This window comes from Falco naumanni, chromosome 9 (assembly GCF_017639655.2).
Source record: "Falco naumanni isolate bFalNau1 chromosome 9, bFalNau1.pat, whole genome shotgun sequence".
NCBI classification, from domain to species: Eukaryota; Metazoa; Chordata; class Aves; order Falconiformes; family Falconidae; genus Falco; species Falco naumanni.
In genome coordinates, this window is record NC_054062.1 from 10,574,974 (window position 1) to 10,587,603 (window position 12,630).

Consider the following 12,630-nt stretch of genomic DNA (forward strand, 5'->3'; position numbering starts at 1 on the left):
CAGGGAGCGTGTCCTGGCGCTGCCGGCTCCCTCGAGTCCCGCCCTTCTGCTCTTTGTTAATGAGGAAGATGCATTTTTTGGAAACACAGCCTGCCTCTAAGACCTGCAAACTCTCTGTTTTATGACAGTTTTCATTTGCATAATGAAGGCCCTGATACCTTCAGTAATTAATCACATTAAGAATTGCTTCCTTGAATAACTCTATTCATGCGAGTTGTTCTTAGTGTTGGAAACTGCATATGATTTCCAATGTGCATTAGCCCATCTCTTTCATCAGCAGATGGAAGCTGGTAACTGCATGTGTAATTTATATCTGCTTGGGTGGAATTATCAGATGAAATATGCATTACACGGCACCATTAACATTTCTAGTCATACAGTCTTTAGCTCTTGGGTAAGTTAATATTGCATGCCAGCACTGTGTGGGACTGTATGAAAGGCAAGGACTTGAACACAGAGATTTAAAAGCAGAAATGGAAACTATTCCAGGTCAGACACATCAGATACAGAATTAATGACGCTGCTAAACTAAATGAGATGCGTTGCCCTTTTTTAACATGCATTTTTTTGTAAAATGTCCCGTCTTGTTTCCATAGTTAGGAAAGGTGCCAGGCTTGCCTAGTGAATCGCCACATGTAAGGGCAGCTCCAGATCCCTTAACATCTGGAACGCTTTCCCCCATAGGATAGCACAAGCAGGAGGAGAATAACAACTGAATCTCAGAAGGCAGCGGAGAAGATGAGCACTGCTCTGTGCGTTTGGATTTGTCGGTAACCTTGAAAAATTTGGGAAATAACATCATATCGATTCAATAGCAAGAAAAAAAATATCAGTGACTAGACTTTGCTCTCTGACGACAGTGCCAGGTTAGTCAGGAGCCTCATGCTAAGGTGTATGTTGGTTTATGCATGAACATTTTTACAGGAGATAAAGTCTGCTATCTTGGAGTGCATTTTTTCATGTGCTTTTTTGTCCTTATATAAATCACAGTTAATTAAAATACTGATTCCTGCTTGATAGGAAGCAATTAAATGACTGAAGCTGTATCCCATCTGCCTCTCCTGTGTAGAGATGGAGAGTCCAACCCAAGCTGGTGCGGTATGGGCTGGTGGGGCTTTCGCCCAGCACTGCGCCCTGGAGCGCAGCACTCGCACCCAGCTGGCATTACTGCCCTGCATGCTGAGCAGCCGCTGGGGGCTGGGCCACCCTACAGCTCCTGCTGCTCGAGGGTTTGCACCCTTTAGAAAGGATTTTGGGGCCCAGTAACTGTTTTCAGGCCAAGCTAATTCTGCCATGGCTGGGACCCTGGCACCTCTGCTGTAGGGAGCATGCTGGCCCTTTGCAGATGCTCTGATGACAAGGATGCAGCAGCAAGGCACAAGCATCAGCGTCCGCGAGCTGCACAGAGCAAGCAGGACTGGCAAACTGCTCGGCCTCCTTCCTCACTGACCATGTTGTGGCAAAGGGCTGCATCAAGAGCAGAGCCTCAGGGCACTGCCTGCAGATTGCAAGGGTCAAAACTGCTTCAGACACTGTGTGTAGGGTGTATGTGTCGCCAGGGTGGGGGAGAAGCTCTGAGCTCTGCTCCCACCTGCCCCATGTGCCTCCCCAGCCCCGGCTGCCCCAGCATGGCTCAGCAGCTCAGCACCGGCCACAGCAGGGGCAAGGGCAAAGTGTGCCAAGTGCTCGCAGCGGCTCTACAGCTCTGCTTGGAGCTGAAGCCCCCCCATACCTGTCCCAGAGTCAGGCTGGGGTAATGCGGTGTGGTAGCTGGCTGGAGCTCCCTGGCTTTACAGAGACTTGCCATCACTCCTGGCAGCACCCGGAGATGCACTGCCACTGCTCCCGGTTGTTCCTTTCTGTCCAAGAGAGAAAGAAAAAGCATCTCTGCAAATTCCAGACTTGGACTTTGCTTAAAGCCTTTGAGTGAAGAGCCTTGTTTGAATGTAATTGCACCCCTGTTGCTACAAGGGGAAAATACACTGTGTTGCTCTTTCTTGGAAAGCTTGGCTAGTATTTTCCCAGCCATTTGTGTATAAAGAGAGATAAATAGCTCTTTAGCAGGCAGAACAATCTATCCCAGTTTTATTGACATTCATGCGAGCAGACAAGGAGAAACAGTTTGGCGGTGCTGAGCGCAGGGGAGGAGGAAGCTTCAGCTCCAGCCTGGCAGTGGGGCTGGGCTGGGGGCGCTGGGCACCGAGGGGCTGCCTGGCAGGAGGCTGGGAGAAGCCTCCCCAGGTGCCAAGGCTGGTGAGCGCAGCCACCCAGCCTCAGCCCCACAGGCGTGTGTGTCCCCTGCTGGTCCCCCCCGGCCCGCGGCAGTCTGCGGGATGCATTCCCCACCTCACCCATCATTTCATTCCTCCCTATAAATAAAAAACGTGTATTGCAAATTTAGCTCTGGCTTTACACGCAACGGTGCTATAGATAGATTTTTTAAAGAGCTTGTCTCAGAGTAATAATTCATGGGGAGATCAAAAGGCTATGGTTTAATCCGGGGCCTGTCTGATACCATAAACCTTGCAGAGTGCTAAGAATTCAATGAGCAGCATCAAAAGCCTGATAAACATGAAAGCCACCCAATTTTCTGCCTGTGAGGCTGGCGTGGCTTACAATGGGTGCTGAGGAGCTGGAAAGACGCTTATCTTCTCTGCAGTGCTTGGGTGCCACGATGACACGGAGCCACACACCGAGTCCTTCAGCTTCAGGCTCCTGAAAGAGGTGCCTGGACTCCCTTAACATCTCAATTGCTACCTGCAGCTCTGCAGCAATAAGATTTCTAATTAGATGTCTAATTACACAGTGTAGGTAGGCTTCAGGCTGCACTCTGCTGCTTGGCATCACCTTGTCTTCCATGTCTACAAATTGCAGCCTGCGATGATTCTCTAAAGCGATGTGGCAGAGGCATACCAAGGGATAGTGGAGGCTGGTGATGAACTGGTGATGAAGTGGAGGCACCTCCTGTCCCCACGAGCCTGTCAGGACAGCACAGGGATGGTTCGGTGGCACGGTGCTTGCTGGTGAGGTGGCTGGCTGCCCTCGGGGTGACAAGATGCCCAGAGGGGGCTGCATCACCCTGGCACCTTGGCAGGAAAAGCTTGCAAGCTGCTTCCAATTTGACAGACTGATGGAAGATACAGCCAGAGCCCATCTACAGCCGGTTTTCTGGCGGACCATAACTGACAGCATGCGGAGAGAGCCAAGAGCCGTCGGGGAGTGAGAGCAGAGCAGGCACTCGGCTTGGCCATGCTCACGTACGTTTATAGCCTTGCTGCGGCTGCTGGCAGCACGAGCAGGCGGTGGTGTCCCCATGATGTCCCCTTTGTCAAGTCCCAGCACTGTTGACATTATTAGACTATTAAAACGGGGGATTTGTAACCTCTGCTTGCCAGCAATGATAACTGTACATAGAGTTAATCCAAGGGATTTCTTTTTTAATAGATGCATGGTGGCTGTCACTGTAGCTGCACTGCCAGTAACGGGTGTGCTGGTTTAGGTAGCTTGAGGATCTGGCCCAGGAAAGCTGGATTTCAGATAGGGGCTGTGAAAAATATGGAATATCGAAGTGCTGTATTTGGAAGCCAAAAATAGTGCCTAAAATGGGGCCAGTAAGGATCAGCACTGTAAACACAGGTCTCCATAGTGGAAGGGCTCTGCCGTGCTTCGATCTGTCAGCAAAAGCAACATTTAAAAGCCAGAGATTCAATTTTAAACATAAATGGAGGAGAGTTCAGGCTGCAGACACCTGCAGGTGAGGAGCTGGGTTTTTCTCCAGAGATACCAAGCCCACTGAGGTTAATGTGATTATGTAAACGACAGAGGTATAATTGCATTATTGCCACCCATCTGGCCCTCCCTGCAATTCGTAAGTCACTTTATATTCCCCGTGCATTGCAGCACTGAAGCACAAGGGCACTGGAGATGCCATAAATCACCGCTTGCTGTTTGCCGCAAGTGCCATCTCCCCATCGGGCGTCTGGTGCCAAGTCCCTCTGGACTAGGCATGGCCAACACATCAGGAAAGTTCTTCCTGGATCCGGATTGACAATCTCTAGAAGTAGTCCAGAGGATCAAGCTCCACTTGTCCTCTCCCAGGGGATGGTCCTGAGAAAGCCATCCCAGCTATGGCAGCGGGTCCTTCCCAGCATGGATTTTCTTCACAGGATAAAACCAGTTCCCACTTCCCTCGGCAGGTGGGATTAACCCCAAACCCGTCATTTTCATGCAAAACACTAATACCGCACGCTGTCCCAGGTTCCCCCTCAGCACTAGCCCTCTTCTAACCTGGGTTTTTCTTCCCACCAGTACGAATTCAAAGCCAAGAACATTAAGAAGAAGAAAGTGAGCATCATTGTGTCCGTGGATGGGGTGAAGGTGATTCTGCGCAAGAAGCAGAAGGTGAGACCTCCAGCCCAGCGGGGGCACTCGGGGCCGGAGCACCTGGGATGTTGGCTTTGGCCATGTCTGGCTGTTACTGCCGCTCGGGGTAGTCACTTTAACCAAAACTGGTCTTTTCTTAAAAACCACATGGCATTTTCACAAGAAAACACTCAATTTTTCATCAAATAACAAAACCTTGCTGAAAAAAGAGTGGGAAAACTACACTGTGGGAAGAGGATCTTTTTTCTATCAAAAACTATCAAGCTTTCAGGAAATACAGTTTCTTTTTCTTGTTAATACCAGTAAGCTTTTTCCGCACTGCCTGGGCTGAGCACCCCTCAGCTCGTCGCCCAGGCTCTGCTTCCCACCAGGCTGAGCCAGCAGCTGGATCCAGATCTCCTAAGCCCTAGCTCAGAGCCTTCTTCCCCAAAACCTGTTACTCTTCTGCATATTTGATGCTATAAATTAATCTTAGGGACCATTTTCAGCTCTGAAGGCTGTGATCAGATGACCAGATATGATAAATGATCAAAGAACTCTATTTTTATCCAAGACACTGATGAAACAGCCATTGCTTATATAGTCAAGTTGTCGCCTGGATTTTGGCTTGTGACAAACGCACCGTTCGGCAGGGTTCCTGCCCATCACCATGGTGGAGCTTCATTTTTACCTGACTCACTGTAATTTTGTTTCTGCCCTCTGCTTGCAGAGAAAGGAGTGGACCTGGGATGAGAGTAAGATGGTGGTGATGCACGATCCTGTGTACAGGTACGTGGCAGGGGATTTACACCAGTTAGGTCCAGTCAGCCCCCAGCGATGCGTGTCCATCCTCCCACTTGCTGAGTTACCTCCACCGAGGCTGACTTTCCAAAGGACTATGAAAAACTAACAAGGTTGCAGAATCACAGCTGATGGGGAATCCTTTTCATACATTTTTGAGAGTGAGATGGACTGATCCAGCTTTGAAGCTGGCTCTGCTGTGAGCAGGGTTAGTCTAGGTGACTCCCCAGAGGTGCCTTCAACCCGAATTACTCTCTGATTCTGACCCTGAAGACAGGCTTCCCATGGTTCTCCTTCAGAGCACAGCTCGCTGCGCACTTCTGAAGGGCCTTACTCCAAGGTGTAAGTGCTTACGGGGAATTAACCCACACAGGACGTGGTAAGACAGCACTGACTTCCCATAGCACCTGCCATGGGATCTCAAAGTGTTTTGGAGACCACAAGCCCCATGCAGAGGTTTACACTAAACCTGATGCCTCAGGAGTCATCAGGGATGGCTTCCTTGAAGGCGATCCCAGTGATGGTGCGTAGCCTGTGGACACAGGTAAGAGCACAGGTTGCACCAGGGTGTCAGATCTCTCAAGGGAATAGTTGTACTGCCAGTGCGACACCCACAGCCCTGAGGACTGGGGTCACCAACACTGGTTTTCTGGGTCAGAGCCCTTGATGAGGAGACAGAAGAAGAGGATGTGCTGGTGTGTTATCCGTGCCTACCTCTTCTGATGTTCTTTAAAGATTATTACAAGATGTGGTACATCAGCAATAATTGCAAGTTCAACACAAAAACATTTCCAGTGACAGGAAAGAGTAAAAGAAAAAAAGCATTTCAAGAATCCCTTTGGTTTCTTCTCTATTCAGAGCTGACCTCACTTGGCACATTTTTACCCAATTAAATCAAACATAGAAAAAGGTCTTTAAAAACGGTTTTACAGCACAGGGAGGAGAGGCAGCCTGAACAGAAGAGGGAGAAATCCCCTGAGTACACTCCTCATCCCTGGCAGAAGCATCCAGGGGACACTGGCTTTGGTGCTGTGCCACCTGCCTGCTGCGGCGAGCGGCCCTGCGCCGGGTGCCGGGGTGGGCAGCACCTTCGCTGTGCAGGCAGGCACGCCACGCTGCAGCCTGGGCAGGGATTAATTGCTGGGACTAAAAATAGCCACGTGTTTTCCAATACTATAGATTTTTTAGCTTTCCCACAGCATCTTTAAAAAGCTTTTGCCTACTTCAGAAACCAAAAGGTTTTCCATCAAGCCAGAAACACTCTATAAATCCATCGCCTTGAAAATTGCAGGAAGGGCCACGCACCAGCACAGCCTGGGTGCTGCGAGCCAGCCCATCCTGGGGGCACACAGGAGCCTCCGAGGTTGTTGGGGGTGGGTGGGGCAGAGAGCCCCTCGGGTGTTTAATTCCCTTTGTCTCTCTCCCACCTAGAATCTTCTATGTGTCTCATGACTCACAAGACCTGAAAATATTTAGTTACATTGCAAGGGATGGCGCTAACAACTCCTTCAGGTGCAACGTCTTCAAATCGAAGAAGAAGGTAGGATGCTCCCGAGGCTACGGCTGGATCATCCCTGGGCGAGAGGTCTCCGGGGGGACCTCACACCTCCCCATGCAAATAACTGCTGGGTTGGAGGGTACCGATCCCTGGGGAGAGACTGAGGCAGCACTGGTGCTGGATGTCCCTGAAAATCCATGCCTGGCACCTGTCCCCTCTTGGCCAGCCCGGGCCGGGGGTGCAGTGCACCTGCCTCAGCCCACACGGAGATAAGAGCATCCATCTCCCAGATCGGGGCACCGAGGGCTGCCCAGGGTCATGTCTAGCGGTGGGCACTGCTGGAGCCCCCCCCCGCGCAGGCACAAACGTGGCAGCAGCCAGCGTGGGGCAGCCCCGGGGTGGGAAGCAGGGGGAAGGCTCCCAGTTTGGGTCCCATCGGTGGTGGGGCAGCAGCAGCGTGGCCACGGCAGGGCTGAGCACACCCGGGCTTGCTCCGCAGAGCCAGGCGATGCGGGTGGTGCGCACAGTGGGGCAGGCCTTCGAGGTGTGCCACAAGCTGAGCCTGCAGCACGCCCTGCAGAACGCCGACGGACAGGCGGACGGTGCCAGCGACAAGTCAGCTGAGGAGCAGCCGCTGGAAGGTGACACAAGGCTCCCGTGGGGTGCGGGCAGACCCTTCCCTCCACAGCAGGGATGCTTTGGGGTGGGGAACTGCAAGGTGGCGTGTCCTTCACAGGCCACCTTGTGACAGCTTCGGATGTGGGGTGTGGGGAATCTGCCCTGTCTGCCCACTCACCCTCGGCATCAGGAGCCAGAGGCTGAGCCCCCGTGCCCAGCAGGCTGAGGGTCTGCAGGCAGCAGCCCCTCACCTGGCCCATGCCCTTGCTCCTGCCCTTTTGCAGCACACCGAGATCTGGAGCAGGTCCTGGCCATTGTCCCTGAGCTGTCACCCTGGCTGCCAGCCCTTCTTGGGGGGCCTGGCTTCTTGCTGCGATCCCACACGGGGCGGGGGGGCTTGGGTTTATTTATCTATCTCGTCTGAAGTTCACCAGATAAAGGGCTCCAAGGTCACGGATGCAGACAAGGTTGGCATCGACTCTGACGGCATCTGTGTGTCCGAGAGGGGACCTGGAGAGGTGCCAGGTGCCAGGGGGGACCTGGGCGTGCTGAAACCTGGGCAAGCCTCAAAGGATAAGAACTGCCAGGTAATGGGGGGTAGGCTGGGGGACAGTCCCTGCGCTCTGCCGCTGCTGGGGTCCCACTGCTTGGGGCCACTATATCACAGCTTGATTTGGAGGGACTTCCATGGCGACCCTGCTGCAGACCACCCTCCTGGCTCCCTGTTCTCGCAGCCCCCGTGGCAGGACAGGGTGCTCAGCTTCCAGTTTATGCGCAGCTAAGCTGCACCTCAGCACTGGGGCAGGGAGGAGAGGCGAGAGGCATGGCGCATGGCTGAGTGGGTTTCAAATGCAACCCGGGAGAGCCCACCAGGGCAGGCAGGGCAGAGTGGAGGGGGGCTCTGCTGGAGCGATCGCACAGTGCTAGAAAGTGATGCAGGACGGCCCTCCTGCAGCAGCAGCCGCATAACAGGAGGAAACTAAGAGGAGGCATCTCTCTGGTGAGGTAACTGTATCCTCATCATGTAGGGTGGATTTCTGTGCCCCCAGCGCTGCTCTGTGGTGGTCACTTGTCCGACTGCCCCCAGCAGCGATCCCCAGCTCCCCTCGCCCCCCAGGTCTGGGGAGCAGCATCCCTGAAGGGAACGCAGGGCGCGTTCAGCATGAGCAGTGGGTTCGCAGCAATGAATAGCTGCTCTGCAGAGCTTCTCTGTGAGCGCTTCCCGGCGGCCTGAATAGCATTGCTTCATCTCACACAATCGTATCGCTTGCAGGGCCTGGCTGAAAACAGCTGCCGTGAAATGCACTCAATGGGACTCATTTCCGTGGCGGGAAAAGCGGGGCTGCCTGCGCTGGGTGCCGGAGCTGCCAGGCAGGGGCGGGCAGGGGGCAGGAAGGGCAGCGGCTGCGGGGCAGCTCCCGGGGGGCACATTGTGGAGGGCACTGTCCTAAACCAGCCCCACTGTCAGGGGGGATGCTGCCAGCTGGGGAGGGGATGCACTCCCTGGCTCTGGGCTGTGTGCTGAGACCCCCAGTGCTACGGAGGGCCAGGTGAGCCACGCAGGGGGCCACCGCATTGTCCCCAGGGCACGTGAGGTGGCTGCAAGGTCACCCACCCTGTGCCAAACTGGCAGAGCCTGAGCTCTGAGCACCGTGCTGGGGTGCAGGGGGCTCACGGCTGGGTTAGGAGCGGCTCTGAAAGCAGTCAGTGTGTGCACTGCCCTTCTCACGCCGGGTATCTCCGAGGGCTGGGGCCACTGCAGTGGCTTCATGTGCTGATGGCCCTGACGCTGAACTGCTGCTGCCACTGGGAAATGCTTCAGGCAACAGGATATGGCCCAGCCTGGGCAGCCACCTCACAGGTGGGGTATCTGGGTCACTCCCTGCCATCTCCTCCCCGGGGGACCTGCCCTCCCTGTTCCAAGCTACGGGCCAGATGCAGACGATGCAGCCCCTGCCAGCTCTCTGGGAGTGGGAAATGCGTTTTCCCAGACATCACAGAGATGCAGAGCCTGACACCAAGCCCAGAGCTGCCCCCTGCAACAGTCCCTTGGCACCAGGGGTGCGGGGGTCACTGCCACGCTGGGGTCAGTGTGCTGGGGTCAGTGCCGTGGGGAGCCACAATCCAAATCCCAGCCTGAGCTGGCTGGTCCGCTCACCCTGCCCGTTTCTTTGTGCCCAGGATGCTGAAAACTACTCCCTGCACCCAGCCAGCTCCCAGCAGCTGCTCAGCCCCAGCAGCCCCTGCTCCTCAGCCTCCATCACCCCACTGGCCTCCCAGCACTGCCTCCAGCTGCTCCAGCAGCAGCTTCTCCAGCAGCAGCAGCAGACGCAAGTGGCTGTGGCCCAGGTACACGTCCTGCCCCTCCTCGGGTAGCATCAGCCCATCTCCCCTCCCTGCCCCAGCCTCCGGCCAGGCTGGGCTGACGGCGGTGCCAGGTGGGAGCAGTGCAGGGAGCTCGCAGCACAGCTCGCAGCGTTGCTTACGCTCGCAGCATCCCCTGCAGCATTGCTCACAGCATTGTTACAGCACAGCTTACACCGTTGCTGGCAGCATAGCTCCCAGTGCAGCTCCCAACATAGCTCCCAGTGCAGCTCCCAACATAGCTCCCAGTGCAGCTCCCAACATAGCTCACAGTGCAGCTCGCAGCACTGTTGGCAGCACAGCATGCAGTGTAGCTTGCAGCATTGCTTGCAGCATAGCTTGCAGCACAGCTTGCTGCATTTCTTGCAGCATAGCTCGCAGCGCAGCTCGGCCCCCGCCACGTTGCTGCCTGCACAGAGAAGCCCAGGCCACTCGAGCAGGGTCGCAGGGGGCGGCGGAGCCACCAGTCCCCGTCTCACCCCACTTTCGGCAGCCCCCCCCCGCGCCTGCCCCCCCGCCGGCCGCGGAGCCCGCTTCCCGCGCCGGGCACCTCCGCAGCGCCGGGCCCCTCCGCAGCGCCGCCCCCCGGCCCCGGGGCACAGCGGAGCCCCTGCCCGCTCGCACCCGCCCCAGCTGGGGGACTCGGGGGCTCCGGGGGGAGGGGGTGCCGCAGAGGGACCGGCAGGGGGCGCCGGAGGGCCGCCGCGGCGGGGGTGGCGGGGCTGCCCGCATCGCCCCGGTCCGCACGGCCCCGGCCCGCGTCACCCCTGCCCCGCATCACCCCTGCCCCGCATCACCCCTGCCCCGCACGGCCCCGGCCCGCAGGTGCAGCTGCTGAAGGACCAGCTGGCGGCCGAGACGGCGGCGCGGATCGAGGCGCAGGCCCGGGTGCGGCAGCTCCTGCTGACCAACCGCGACCTGCTGCAGCACGTCTCGCTGCTGGTGCGGCAGCTGACGGCGCTGGAAGCCCGGGAGGAGCAGCGGCAGCCGGGTGAGCGCGGTGCCCCCCGCTGGCACGCAGCCTGGGGCGGTGGGTGAGACCCCCTCCAGCCTCACCCCGGGGCAGGGGGGGTTGGGTGCTGGGGTGCCCCCAGCACCATCCCTCTGGACCATCTCTGCACCCTCACGATCCTGGGGAACAGCTGGGATGTTCCCAGCACCGTTCCAGCAGGCTCGGGGAGGGAGGAGGCTTCAGGGCATCTCTGCACCCCTTGCTGTCACGGGGAGCAATTGGGGCGATACCAGCACCAGCCTACCGGACTCTGGGGGACTTTGGAGCATCTCTGCACCCCCTAAGGTCCTGGGAAGCAGTAGTGGTGCTCCCAGCAGCATCCCTGCAGAGCATCTTTGCACTCCTCGTGGTCCAGGGGAGCTGCTGGCTTGGAGGTCCCCAGCCCTTCATGCACCCCTCGTCCCTCTCTCGCCAGTTGACCGCTCCTTGCAAAACCTGTCCCTGGCCCAGTCCCTCTCCCTGAACCTGAAGAACCACTACAGCTTGGACATGCACCTGCCATCCACCTCCACCCCCGCCAGCATCCTGGGCAGCCCCGTGGCCCCCGGCTCGCTGCCAGCCCTGGGCCCCGGGGACTCCTACCTCAACCTTGTCAGCCTGGAGAGGGGCGGCCACCGCTACAGCAGCAAGGAGGGGGACGAGTGCCTGGCAGTGCTGGAGGGGCAGGACGGGCTCAGCCGGCGCGTGGAGGGCTCCGAGGTCAGCGAGTTTGCACTGCTCAACGGGAGCAGCCGGCAGAAGGTGGACGAAACAGACAGAGGGGACGAGGACAGGTAGGATGTGCCACTTCTGTCTCCCCCTGGCTGGAGCGGGACCACTCTGAGCAGAGCCTCCCACTCCCCACTGCTGCCCTGGCAGGGTCCCACAGTGTGGCCCACGTTTCAGAGGGCTGGCGGCAGCAGGGGCTGGGGAGGAAGAACACCGCCGTGTTCTGGGCGCCCAGGGGCAGGGACAGGCAGCAAGGGACCGTGCGCTGGCTCCGGTGCAATAAGCTGGGGCAAGGAACCCACCGTGTCCCCTTGCGTGGTCGCTGCCTGCCCTGCACCCATCCCCCTGCCACCAAATGGTCGTTGCCACATCACCCCAACTCCAGCATTTGTAGGCAGTGGGTTGCACTGACGGGACCTAGCAAAGCTCTTCTGGAGAGCCTGGGGCAGCCAGCCCATGCCCCCCTGCAGGTAAGTACCCATCACCTCCTCATTTTGCTTTTGCTTCCTAGGCGGCAGCAGCCCATTCCCAAGCTCAACCCGCCACCACCCATCCTACGCAAAAGGTCAAGCAAGACCTCCCCGAGCCTGGAAGTGGAGGTAAAGCCTGAGAGCGCTGCCCACATGAGCCTGCCCAGCCCCAGCATCTCCAGCCTCACCAGCATCGCTGCCAGCTCACTCACCCTCTTGGACACTGAGGCAAGGACTCCTGCGCGGAGCGCTGCCTCCAGCATGGAACCCATCCCTGCTGGGACCTGCCAGCGCGCTCTGGGCAAGGACAGGACTGGAGAGAGAGGGCAGATGTCCCCCTTGACCAGCATCCATGACCCTGCAGCCAGCGAGGCCCTGGCCAAGGACTTGGTGGCCTTGGCCAGCCCCACGGACAGCATGCTGCCCTTCTCCCCTGCGGATGACACCTGCTTGCACATCAGCTTCTCTGAAGATGAGCTGCTTGAACCAGAGCTAGACACTGCCACGGGGCCCAGCAGGGTCCCCTCTTAGAGGGACCACAGTAGGTGGCAAGCTGTCCCTGCAAGCCTGTCCTGCCTGGCAAGCAGTCCCAGCAGCTCTGTCCACACTGCTCCGCTGGCCCGCGCTGGGGTTGGGGACCCCTGTGCCTGGGATGGGAGGCAGATCCCTTTGCTGTCCCCATCCCACGTAGCAGCACCTCTCACCGCATTCGGGGCTGCCACACAGGATGCGACCTGGCCAGCCCCTGCCCTCCATCTGCACCAGCTCACACTGCCTTCCTGCTGCCCTGTCCTCCC

At 57.5% G+C, this 12,630-nt stretch overlaps 1 protein-coding gene across 3 annotated transcripts in view; it reads left to right on the plus strand.

Annotated features, from left to right (window-relative positions):
• Positions 1–12,371, plus strand: part of LOC121094100 (carboxyl-terminal PDZ ligand of neuronal nitric oxide synthase protein-like) — a 36,276-nt gene extending 23,905 nt beyond the window's left edge. For 2 of the 3 annotated variants that reach the window (XM_040607274.1, XM_040607275.1), the window contains exons 3-11: positions 4,309–4,401; positions 5,093–5,151; positions 6,595–6,703; positions 7,161–7,302; positions 7,706–7,866; positions 9,461–9,628; positions 10,469–10,634; positions 11,071–11,428; positions 11,875–12,371. In XM_040607274.1, coding sequence (XP_040463208.1) covers positions 4,309–4,401; positions 5,093–5,151; positions 6,595–6,703; positions 7,161–7,302; positions 7,706–7,866; positions 9,461–9,628; positions 10,469–10,634; positions 11,071–11,428; positions 11,875–12,364 — 1,746 coding nt within the window. In that variant the 3' untranslated portion in view covers positions 12,365–12,371. The remainder of the gene's footprint in view (positions 1–4,308; positions 4,402–5,092; positions 5,152–6,594; positions 6,704–7,160; positions 7,303–7,705; positions 7,867–9,460; positions 9,629–10,468; positions 10,635–11,070; positions 11,429–11,874) is intronic. The other variant, XM_040607276.1, reaches the window with a different exon arrangement.
• Positions 12,372–12,630: the final 259 nt, after the last annotated feature.